The sequence below is a fragment of the Caretta caretta genome, chromosome 1 (genome assembly GCF_965140235.1).
Source record: "Caretta caretta isolate rCarCar2 chromosome 1, rCarCar1.hap1, whole genome shotgun sequence".
Classification (NCBI taxonomy): domain Eukaryota; kingdom Metazoa; phylum Chordata; order Testudines; family Cheloniidae; genus Caretta; species Caretta caretta.
The window spans coordinates 213,095,657-213,108,286 of NC_134206.1; the positions used below are offsets into that span (position 1 = coordinate 213,095,657).

At 44.6% G+C, this 12,630-nt stretch overlaps 1 protein-coding gene across 9 annotated transcripts in view; it reads right to left on the minus strand.

The window, feature by feature from the left end:
- Positions 1-12,630, minus strand: part of LOC125622836 (rap1 GTPase-activating protein 1-like) — a 72,161-nt gene that overhangs the window by 6,284 nt on the left and 53,247 nt on the right. For all 9 annotated transcript variants that reach the window (XM_075120027.1, XM_075120033.1, XM_075120031.1 and 6 more), the window contains one exon: positions 11,723-11,825. In XM_075120027.1, the coding sequence (XP_074976128.1) occupies positions 11,723-11,825 (103 nt within the window). The remainder of the gene's footprint in view (positions 1-11,722; positions 11,826-12,630) is intronic.

Sequence of the window (12,630 nt, forward strand, 5' to 3'; positions counted from 1 at the left end):
GGCCCGGGCCATCAGTTGCCAGGAGACGGTGTCAGCCATTCTCTGTGCAGACAGCATCACACCTGCCTAGGGCTCTGCAACAATCACACACCCTTATCCCACCACCTAGATTCTTAAGAAATACATAGGGGAAACTGAGGCACCCACACAGTATTCAAAGAAAACATTAAGAACATTCTCATTTCTTCACACTGGCAGAGGGAGATGAAGGGAATGGGTTAGAACCATGGAGACTGTAGGTACCCACTTTATGTGGACAGCGGCGGGGGGGAGGGCTCCTGTTTACCCCTTCCCCAGCCCCGCTGTGCTTGCAGTTTACCCCTGGCCCCTCCCTTGCTCCAGGGACCAACCCTAGCTCCCTTTCCGCTGTGCTTTTGCCCCCAGCCCCTGCCTTGCTCCAGTCAGCAGACTAATCCTCCTGCCATGCCCCACTGTGCTCATCTTGCCCCTGGCCCCTGCCTCACTCCAGCTGGGGACCAATTCTCCCCCTGACACCATGCCCCACTGTCAGGGTGGATAAAAATCAATTTAAAAAAATCAGATTTTTTTAAAATTTAAATCGGATTTTTTTGATAAAATGCTTTTTGAGGAGAAAAAACCTACCTAAAAATAGTTTTAGTTAAGATACATTGTAGCTCAAAGGTTTCAGAGTAACAGCCGTGTTAGTCTGTATTCGCAAAAAGAAAAGGAGTACTTGTGGCACCTTAGAGACTAACCAATTTATTTGAGCATAAGCTTTCGTGAGCTACAGCTCACTTCATCGGATGCATACTGTGGAAACTGCAGAAGACATTATATACACAGAGACCATGAAACAATACCTCCTCCCACCCCACTCTCCTGCTGGTAATAGCTTATCTAAAGTGATCACTCTCCTTACAATGTGTATGATAATCAAGTTGGGCCATTTCCAGCACAAATCCAGGTTTTCTCACCCCCCCCCCCCCTTTTTCCAAAAACCACACACACAAACTCACTCTCCTGCTGGTAATAGCTTATCCAAAGTGACCACTCTCCTTACAATGTGTATGAAAATCAAGGTGGGCCATTTCCAGCACAAATCCAGGTTTTCTCACCCCCCACCCCCATACACACACAAACTCACTCTCCTGCTGGTAATAGTTCATCCAAAGTGACCACTCTCCCTACAATACCCACCTGCGGAAGTGAAGAAACAGATTGATAGAGCCAGAAGAGTTCCCAGAAGTCACCTACTACAGGACAGGCCTAACAAAGAAAATAACAGAACGCCACTAGCGGTCACCTTCAGCCCCCAACTAAAACCCCTCCAACGCATTATTAAGGATCTACAACCTATCCTGAAGGATGACCCAACACTCTCACAAATCTTGGGAGACAGGCCAGTCCTTGCCTACAGACAGCCCCCCAACCTGAAGCAAATACTCACCAACAACCACATACCACACAACAGAACCACTAACCCAGGAACCTATCCTTGCAACAAAGCCCGTTGCCAACTGTGCCCACATATCTATTCAGGGGACACCATCACAGGGCCTAATAACATCAGCCACACTATCAGAGGCTCGTTCACCTGCACATCCACCAATGTGATATATGCCATCATGTGCCAGCAATGCCCCTCTGCCATGTACATTGGTCAAACTGGACAGTCTCTACGTAAAAGAATAAATGGACACAAATCAGATGTCAAGAATTATAACCTTCATAAACCAGTCGGAGAACACTTCAATCTCTCTGGTCACGCAATTACAGACATGAAGGTCGCTATCTTAAAACAAAAAAACTTCAAATCCAGACTCCAGCGAGAGACTGCTGAATTGGAATTCATTTGCAAATTGGATACTATTAATTTAGGCTTAAATAGAGACTGGGAGTGGCTAAGTCATTATGCAAGGTAGCCTATTTCCCCTTGTTTTTTCCTCCCCCCCCCCAACGTTCTGGTTAAACTTGGATTTGTGCTGGAAATGGCCCACCTTGATTATCATGCACATTGTAGGGAGAGTGGTCACTTTGGATGAACGATTACCAGCAGGAGAGTGAGTTTGTGTGTGTATGGGGGTGGGGGGTGAGAAAACCTGGATTTGTGCTGGAAATGGCCCACCTTGATTTACATACACATTGTAAGGAGAGTGGTCACTTTGGATAAGCTATTACCAGCAGGAGAGTGAGTTTGTGTGTGTGGTTTTTGGAAAAAGGGGGTGGTGGTGAGAAAACCTGGATTTGTGCTGGAAATGGCCCACCTTGATTATCGTACATATTGTAAAGAGAGTGGTCACTTTGGATGGGCTATTACCAGCAGGAGAGTGAGTTGGGGTGGGGGTGGGGGGCAGAAGGTGAGAAAACCTGGATTTGTGCTGGAAATGGCCCAACTTGATTATCATACACATTGTAAGGAGAGTGATCACTTTAGATAAGCTATTACCAGCAGGAGAGTGGGGTGGGAGGAGGTATTGTTTCATGGTCTCTGTGTATATAATGTCTTCTGCAGTTTCCACAGTATGCATCCAATGAAGTGAGCTGTAGCTCACGAAAGCTTATGCTCAAATAAATTGGTTAGTCTCTAAGGTGCCACAAGTACTCCTTTTCTTGTAGCTCAAAGATATCTCATCATGGAATAGGGATTATAAATTCTAATTCTGTAGTATAAGACAATATATTAATGTCATGTTTAAGAAAAGTTTTGTAAATGAGTTCTAATAGTTCATGGATTAGGGACCCAATTTTATGGGGTTCCACAGGCTTCTGTATAGATTACTTAGGTTTATCTTTCTATCTACCCAATGGGACTCAGTGCTCAGTCTAGAAGATACCATCAGAGATGCTTAGTTTTGCAGTTCTCCAATTGTGGATTTGTGTCTCCAGAGATAACATGCTTGTTAACAGAAAAAATGTTTTAAAATAAATAAATAATATATAGCGAGAAATAACAGATCTCAACTCTATTGTCCCGCTGCAAATTTGTGTACACAGAATCAATCCCTTACCTCTGTCTAAAAGTACAAAGTTTCAAAATGTTCACTGAATAGAAGATTGTTGGGGGGCGGAATAGATCTGGACTAGGAGAAGTCTGGAGATAAATGTGAGAAGCGAGGGACATATGCTTTTTTTGTTAAAAAATTATATGTTTGCTGTTGAAGAAAAAAATCCAGAATACTTAACATTGTTGTTTTAGTTAAATAAAACAATTTAAATGTCTGCCTGATGATGTTCTCCTCCTAATACAGCGTGGCAAGAAAATCCTCCAAATATTAATGATTAACCCTGTTGAACTGGAGATAGTTCACCTCCCAATGTCTTCATAAATATCTGCTTTACCTTTGGTAAATGAAATAACCAAACATTGATTTATTTTCTGATATAGCTGTAAAACTCATCTGAAAAGTTTTCAAAATAAATCATTGTTTAAAAATGTATAGTATGTACCTTCTAAAAATTAAACCTACATCTATCTCTGAGATGTGAAGAATATGTATTAAGGTTGTAACAACCAACAAGAATGCACTTTTATGTAGAAAACCATGATTAAGTCGAGTCTTCCTGACTAATGATTTAAATCAAATCCACCCTGCCCACTATGCTTTTGCCCCTGGTCCCTTCATTCCCCAGGGGGACCCACAAAAAGTTAATCTGGCCCTGCTCGAGATTCAGAGAAGAATCATAGAAGATGAGGGTTGGAAGAGACCTCAGGAGGTCATCTAGTCCAACCCCCTGCTCAAAGCAGGTCCAACCCCAACTAACTCATCCCAGCCAGGGCTTTGTCAAGCTGGGTCTTAAAAACCTCTAAGGAAGGAGAATCCACCACCTCCCTAGGTAACCCATTTCCAGTGCTTCACCACCCTCCCAGTGAAATAGTTTTTCCTAATATCCAACCTAGACCTCCCCACTGAAACTTGAGACCATTGCTCCTTGTTCTGTCATCTGTCACCACTGAGAACAGCTTAGCTCCATCCTCTTTGGAACCCCCCTTCAGATTGTTGAAGGCTGCTATCAAATCCCCCCTCACTCTTCTCTTCTGCAGACTAAATAAGCTCAGTTCCCTCAGCCTCTCCTCATAAGTCATGTGCTCCAGCCCCCTAATCGTTTTCGTTGCCCTCTGCTGGACTCTCTCCAATTTGTCCCCTTTTTATACATCCCCAGGATTGCATTAGCTCTTTTTGGCCACAGCATCACACTGGGAGCTCATGTTCAGCTGATTATCCACCCCACCCCCAAATCTTTTGCAGAGACACTGCTTCCCAGGATAGAGTCCCCCATCCTATAAGTATGGCCTACATTCTTTGTTTTTAGATGTATACATTTACATTCAGCCATATTAAAACACATACTGTTTGCCTGCACCCAGCTTACTAAGTGATCCAGACCACTCTGTCAGTGAGTGTCATTATTCCCTTCATAATTTTCCATTCCCCCAATTTTTGTGAAACTTTATCAGTGATTATTTTAATGTTTTCTTCCAAATCATGAATAAAAATGTTAAATAGCATAGGGCCAAGAACTAATCCCTGTGGGACTCCACTAGAAACACCTGTTCGATGATGATTCCCCATTTACAATTATGTTTTGAGACCTATCAGTTAGCCAGCTTTAACTCCATTTAATGTGTGCCAGGTTAATTTTATATTTTTCCAGTTTTTTTAATCAAAATGTCATGTGGTAGCAAGTCAAATGGCTTACAGAAGTCTGTTACATCAACACTATTACATTTATCAACCAAACTTGTAATCTTATAAATAAAAGTTATCAAGTTTGTTGACAGGATCTGTTTCCATAACCCATGTTGATTGGCATTAATTACATTACCCTCCTTTAATTCTTTATGAGGCCTCTATCAGCCACGCCATTATCTTGTCTAGGATCACTGTCAGACTGACAGACCTATAATCACCGAAGTCATCCCGTTTAACCTTTTTAAATAATGACACAATGTTAAGTGTTCTTCCAGTCTTCTGGAACTTCCCCAGTATTCCAAGACGTATTGAAAATAAACATTAACAGTCCAGCAAGCTCCTCGGCCAGCTCTTTTAAAACTCTTGGATGAAAGTTATCTGGACCTGTTGATTTTAAAATGTCCAACTTTAGTAGCCTCTGTTTAATATCCTCCTGAGATACTAATGGACTGTGAATAGTATTATCATTTGTTATGACTGATTACATCATCTTCCCCCCCAACTACAGAACAAATATTTTTGAACACTTCTGCCTTTTTTGCATTATTATTGATAATAATCATTATAAGTTGTTGTCCTTAACTCTGCTGGTCATAGATTTCTCTTTGTGTCCCTTTGCTTCCCTTATCAATTTTCTATATTTGCTAGATTCTGATTTATATTCATTCCTGTGAACTTCCCCTTACTTTCATTTGTTATATATTTTTTAACAGCTGCCTTCATTTCCCCTCTAAACCATGTCAGTTTTTTAACCAATATGGCCTTCTTCCTTGTTTGTTGGATTGTGGCTTTTTGAGTATCTAGTAAGGTGTTCTTAAACAATTCCCAATTATCATTCACATTTCTGATTGCATTATTCCTCCCAGCTGTTTCTCTCATAATTGTTTTCTGCTTTGTCAAATCAGCCATCTTAAAGCACCAAATATATACAGCACTGGTCTGGACTTTACTCTGTTTGCATAATCTAAATATGATTAAGTCATGATCACTTGTACCTAAGTTACTGTTCATTTTTAGTTTTGTGATCAATTCTTCATTATCTCTCAAAAGGAGATCTAATATAGAACTCCCCTGGGTTGGATGCAACACTTTTTAAGTTAGGAAATTGTCATCTATAATACCTAGAAATTCCAGGATATTTTAGTATTGGCAGTATGAGACCCACAGCATATGTCACTCAAATTGAAATCCCCGATTATCACGCAGACTTTTTTCCTCCTACACATTATACATTGGTGTATAAGGAACCAATCTTCCTGTTCTTTATTATGATTTGGTCATCTATAGCAGATACCAACTAATTCTCAATCTCATGCTTTACCAGTTAGGACATTGATCCATAAGCACTCAAGATCACTTTCTTCTGAGGTATCAGTGAATCGGAAACAAATAATGCCATTTTTGACAGACTGCCACTCCTCCTTTTGCCCACTTAGACATTCCTAAATAGGTTATAACCATTGATTTTAACATTCCAATTATGGGAATCATCCCACCACATTTCAGTACCATAGTGCTCAGTTTTGGCATAAATACATCACCCCTGTAACATAGAGTATGCTGAATTACTAATTTGTGCTTGCAACCTTATCTTTATTTTAATGTCATTTTGTCTGGGAATATTAAATTGTACTGCTGCACTCAGGGTATTTTTGTGATGTATTTTTTACATTCCGTCAAGAGCACCATGTGCTGTTTTTATCACTTGCATAAATCTAAATATCCTTGCCCCAGTTTTTTCCCCACACTCCCTAGGAAAAGGAAAACACTCCCTAGGAAAACACTTCCCCACTTTTATTTACTCCCAATCTCATTACATTCCATCTCAAACCCCTCCAACATCTCTAGGAAAGGCCCCATCCATCCCCAAAGGGCTCTATCCATCCCACAGACCCTTCCTTTCTGCATTGCTGTGACAAGACTCAGACTGTTGGGTGTGATGACATCACAGACCCTTTTCTGTTTTAAATGGAGTCTGCAATCAACAGTCTACCCCCAGGGACCATTTCTATCCTGCTTCTTGAGCTTTCATTTTTATTATCATTTGGCTGTGATAACGTCTGCAGGGTTTTCCCATTTTAAGCTTGGATCTCCCATGGTGCAGGGCAGCAACCGAGGTACAAATCTGCATTCCCTTCTGCACTTTCACACCGGCTTTCCTGTTCTCTATCTTTTTGACAAACCGTTGCTAACTAGGGGAGCAAGGTCAGGAGCTGCCTTTAAGTCCACGGATGAGCTATGAAGTGGTACTAGATCACTGGCCCCTTAGCATGCAATTGTTAGGCATAGCCACCCACCCACAGCCAGCAGGAGGGAAATCTCAAGGAAAGTCCGGAGCTGAACATTACCATTAACTATGGAGTGTCTAATCCTGACTGCAAATGTTGGGGCATGATCCACCAGCCTCTGAGAGATTTATCTCCAGGGTCTCTTACACAAACAGAGATGTCCAGGGAGTCAACCAGCTTCCACTCCCCTGCTATACGGGCTGACAGGGGAGCAGGTAAGCAAGAGAGCCTGACTCTTGTTGGCGGAAGGAGATATGGGGTGACAGAGGTTTTCCCAAGTGGGAGGATTGGACAGAGATGGGCCTGGACATCCTCATATTCAGGTGTGGTTTGGATCTGAACTTCATGGCTCTGGCTCAGCTCTAGGATGGGACCAAAGTGAATGTGATGAGGCAGCAGGGTGTAAAGGAGGGGAGGGGAGAGAAGTGAGGAGTCTGAAGCAGTTTAATAAAAAGGCTGTATGGTTAGATGGGACCAAGTTCTGTGAGGCAAGGATAGAGGCCAGCTAGGAGGAGGTGACCTGGCTGGATGAAACTGTTGATCCTATTCACTCCCTTTCTGGAAGCAAGGAGGAGTGGGGTACTGTCCAGGAGTCCTGGACTGTCCATAAATACCACAAGGCCTGTGGACGAGGTGGGATCACATCTAACCACAGGGCACTGGTGCTTTTACTGCCTACACAATACACCTACTGCTCACACAACAAAATTCACTACAAAAGTGAAGTAGGTTAATCAGAACTTACCCTGGTTCCTCAGTCCCCATTTGTGTCTGTCTCTCCCTGCGGGTGCAGAAATCCCACCAGTTTCCAATCCCTCTTCCTGGGCCCCTACTCCCTGCCACTTGTGCAGAGGCAGTGTTGATGTACTCAGGGTGTGGCAGGGAGATGCCTCCTGTCACCTGGGCCAGTTTGGATGCTTTAGAGACCTGCCCCTGTACAACTGCCATGGAGGCACAGTGAAAGCCCTGCCACCATCAGGTGCCAAGAGGGTTCACACTTCTGTGATGCCTGATACCAAGTCTGAGGGCAGCCACCCCACCATTCCATGGAGTTAGGGCTTGGCTTCCTGATGCCCTTCCCAAACCACAGAGAGCTCCCAAGGGGTGGAGATATTAAAGACCAGAATCTCCTCCCTCGCCCCAAACACCAGGCCCCGCTGTGCTAATCCCCACCTCTGTCCCTTACTCTTTTGCTGGCCCTTTCCACTAATAGCCCTCTAAGGTGGCTCCTTCTCCACGTGTCCCTCACACCAGCCCCCTCAGTGTCTATTTCTTCAGTTCATCCCCTGAGACCAGCCCAGCTCTGTGGCTCCTTCCTCACACCAAGCCCCTCTATCTGGCTTCTTTCCTGCTCCACCACTAACAGCAGCCCTGAAAAGTGGCTCCTTCCTTCCCCTGTACTAACAACAATCCCTGCTGGAGACTCCTCTTCTTCCAGGGTTTCAACACCAGCATCCTCAGGTTCTCCTGTGCCGGAATATCAGAGCCTTTGTGAGCCTCGTCTCCTGTCACCTCACATCATCTCCCCTTCCCCACTGCTGACGATAACACGGGGCCACTTAAGATAGGGAGTCAGGGTATCACCATTGCCAGGGGGCTACAGGGACCGGATGAGAGGGATATGCTGAGGCTGCTTCTTTTACTGCTGCTGCTGCAGCAGAAATCCTGGGCCTACCCCCATCCCCAAGTTCAACAGCAATGCCAGGCACCTATATAGCCCTACGGGGAAGGAAACTGTTGCTGCTGCAGAGACTCTGGTGCCTGCCTCCATCCCACAAATAACATCTATAAAAAGGTTGATCTATAGGCTTGCAGCCAAGAACACTCTTCTGCTGCTGGGCCTGGCTCCACCCCTACGATGGACATTGTTAATGGGTTCCTCTGAAGCCCTGCAGGCACAGACTGCATACTGCTGCTGTGAAGACTCTGATTCTGGATATAGCCTTGCGAGTACTGTCTAGCCTGGCAGAAAGGGACGCTTTGCTGCTGTGGAAAATCTGAAGCTCCTCCCCCAGAATTCACCTCTTGTCATACTGCAGTATAGGAGAGATGCTGCTGCCTGGTTCCACTGCTCTGGAGACCCTGCAGCCTGACTCCATCACTGAACGTAATATGTGGGTTCCTAGCTGGCTGCTGAGGGGAATGTGCTGTTGTGGTAGCTGTTAATTACTCCTATTCCCCATGTTGCTGCTGGAACTACCCACCACCCCTCCTACCTGCTGAACTTCAGGGCAGAGGAGAAGAATTAAACAAAACAAAAAAAAAACACCCTACCATGAAATTGGCATTTGGAGCTGCTTCTCCCCCCTTCATCCCTTTGGGGCACCAATCTGCTTGTTTGTTATTGCACTGGAAATCTCTGCCTTGTTTTTCAGTAAAATGTTACTTCCCTTTTCCTCTTATGGACTCTGCACTGACTGGGATCGGGTGGAAGTCCCTAGTTTATGTTGTATATTTCCCAGACAATCATTGAATTACAATGGAGTAAGGGTTGAGAGATCAGAGCAGCATTTTAGGGTGAAAAAATATTATAGAGATGATGTAATGATCTCCAAAACAAGCATTATGTCCCCAGCAGGTTCAGAGTTCAAGTTAAACTTCAAAGACATGCGGACATGTTAAGGTCTGAGCATGCTAAATTAGGACTCCCAAACAACCTTAACTCTGCCCTATAGGGAGAAATGAGAGGAAACAATACGGAAAAAACTGGCTCCAAAAGTTGGTTTAGTCTAATGTGGGATCTCAAACTCAGCTAGGCATCCATCTTAATTGTATGGTTGCTGCATGGCATCACTAGAGGGCAGAGTTAATATTCTCTGGGGCTTTACATGAACTGAATCCTACAAAAACTGGTCTACACCATCTTAGTATGAGCTGACACCGTGGAGTTTCAGAGTTGTACACACTGAATTGCTGACCTACTTCTCAAATCGGAGTAGTTGTAATAGATCACTAAGAGCTCTAATTTCTCAGGTTCTCCTGCGCCTCCTTGTTCCGGAACATCAGCCCCTGTACAAGTCTGTTCTCCTGCCACACATCATCTCTTCCCCACTACTCCCAATAAGATCAGACCACTCAAGGCAGGGACCTGAGTGCCACCCAACATATCACCATTGCCAGGGGAACATGGGATATAATGAGAGGGGGACACTGCTGCTGCTCTGGAAATCCTGAGGTCTGGCTCCATACCCTAACTTAATATCAATGTCAGCCTGATATATAGCCCTGCAGGGAGGGAAACTCCTGTTACTGCAGAGACTCTATCTGGTTCCATTCCCCAGGCCCAGTCTCCATTCTTCAGGCTTCTCATCCCAGTCACCTTGCTCAGCCAGTCCTAGTCTTCCCCTCCCAACCCCTCATACAATTTGTCCCTCTCATCCTTCCCTCCGCCTCCCCCCACTCCCCAGCAAACTGGCTTCCAGTCCTAGTCTCCCTCCCTAAGCTTCTTATCCCATCTCATGTTCCCCACCCAGGCCCTCCCTAGCTCCTTGTCCCAGTCTCTATGCCCAACCTGGCCCCTGCCACTCACAGTCAGTTTCCCTCCCCCTGCAGTCCCAGTCTCACTAGACAGCTTGTCCCAATATTCTCTTTTCCATCCCCCCATCCAGCTCTTGGCCCCTCTGCATTCTAATAAAATGGCTTCCTTTTCCATTCTGCCTGGGTGTCTGTCAGGAAGGGGGTGCAGTGTCACTGACAGAACAGGAGAAATGGGCTCCCTGCTCTCAGTTCCAGTGCCCCTGCCCAGCTCCACCCCAGTCTGGAGCAGCTGGAAGCATCAACAACAGGGGAAGTCAGTCTGAGCTCCTGTAGCCCTGGGTTGGAATATGCTGAATTGCTCCATGGAGGTGGCACAGGTGCAGTCCTGTCATGTGTGAAGATGAGAGGGGACAGAACATGCTCAGTCACTCTGTGGGGATGGCACATGCATTTGCTGGTCAGTGCTAGGAGGGGATGCAGTATGCTCAGTGACAATGGACTCTTCAGAGATTTTAGTTGTTTAGCTCTAGCAAGTCTGTGTTGAGCATGTGTGATTTTTCAAAGGCTTTTAATCTGGCCAAGTTTGGTTGGATTTTCACAGGGATAGCGAAAGTCACATCCCTGACACCCTCCTGCTCCAAATTTTAATCCCTGCCTGCTCCAAACCATGGGGGCGTGAGAGCTGTTCTGAGAAAAGTCTCATGATTTTTTTTTAACATGGGAAAAAAAGGTAATCTAATTGCTAGAAACAGCTAAACCAATTTCACTGAATTTTCCCCCCTTTCCCCTCCCCCCTCAAAATCAGCCTGAGGCAGACACCCAGCATCGGCAATTTCAGCCCAAACAGTTAAAGTCTGACAAAGTTATAAGCAAATGAAAACAGGGTCTTATAATGGGAAGTGGCAGGCAACCATAATAGCAGACAGGTCTGCTAGCCCTGTCTATAATCTGTCTCTGTGTGTATGTGTATATAGTGTGTGTGTGTATATATGTATACACACACACACATGCTGTCCACAGGATTTACCTAAAAGTCCCCCCCGCCATCTCCCCACTCCCATATGTATCAAAGCATTTATACTGTGACCATCCTAAGTGCCCTCATTCTCAACTCTCTCCTCACATCTCCCTGTCCCCCTTCTCTACGCTCCCTCACTAGTTTGTGTTCCTCTCCAGCCCTTTGCTACTCCACTTCACCTCCCTGTACTCCTCCCATTCTGGGTACTGAGAACAGGTGCTGCTGCTGTCTCTTTACCTCTCCACTCCCTCACATGTTCTAGAGAGGGAGGTAGGTGCACAGTTTACCTGGTGAGCTAGCACTACTGGGTGTGCCCACACTGTCATCCAGCCACACACTCTGAACCAGGGAATCCCGCTTCTGAGGGCCCTCAAGAGAGCATATCAACTCCTGGAGAGGGGAAAGAAGGGATATTTTAGGAAGACACTTTGTAAACATGGACAGACACAGTGTACCCAGAAGAAGGGAGAATTTAAATAAAGTGGGATCTCTTGGGATGACACAACTGGAGTGTGGGAGGAGGGGAATCTTTTGGGGAACAGTTGTATTAATTTTGATGGAATATATGGGCCCCAAAAGTCACTGTTAACATGTCACTGTCCAACATTAAACAGTTCGGGGTTTGGTATACAGAGACCTCAGCCTGCTTAGTAACATGGCAAACATACCATTACAAATCTTTTAACCTTTTATTAAAGATACAGAAAAGAAGGAAAAATAGTCAAAGCATTTGAAATGTAAAGTTTTACACAGGCTTTCATTTTAATAACATCTCTTGTTCCCTTTCCCTTTTGCTGGAGAGAGTTATTAGAAGGAACGCCCCCAACTGGCAATATTAGATGGTATTAAAAAGGTTAATAACTGTCCTTTGTGGGGAAAAGAGAAGTTAGCTGAGAGGAGCTGGAGCTGCCTCTAAAATCTGATCCAGTTTTCTTGAAAACAAAACATAGACACACATAAAAGGGAACAGAAAAGATAGAAAATGCTTCTATTTCTGATGCTGACTCTCATTTGCAATCTTGCTGATGGAGAAACACAGCACATAGGCTGATCACCCAATCTGAGACCTGGCAAACTTGTACCAGCACTGGGCCGTTTAAGACATTGCTTTTTTCTACCTTCCTGGCAGTAGGCTTACAGCAGTGTTGCAAAAATAAATAAATAAATAAATAAATAAATAAATGCAGTCTTGGCC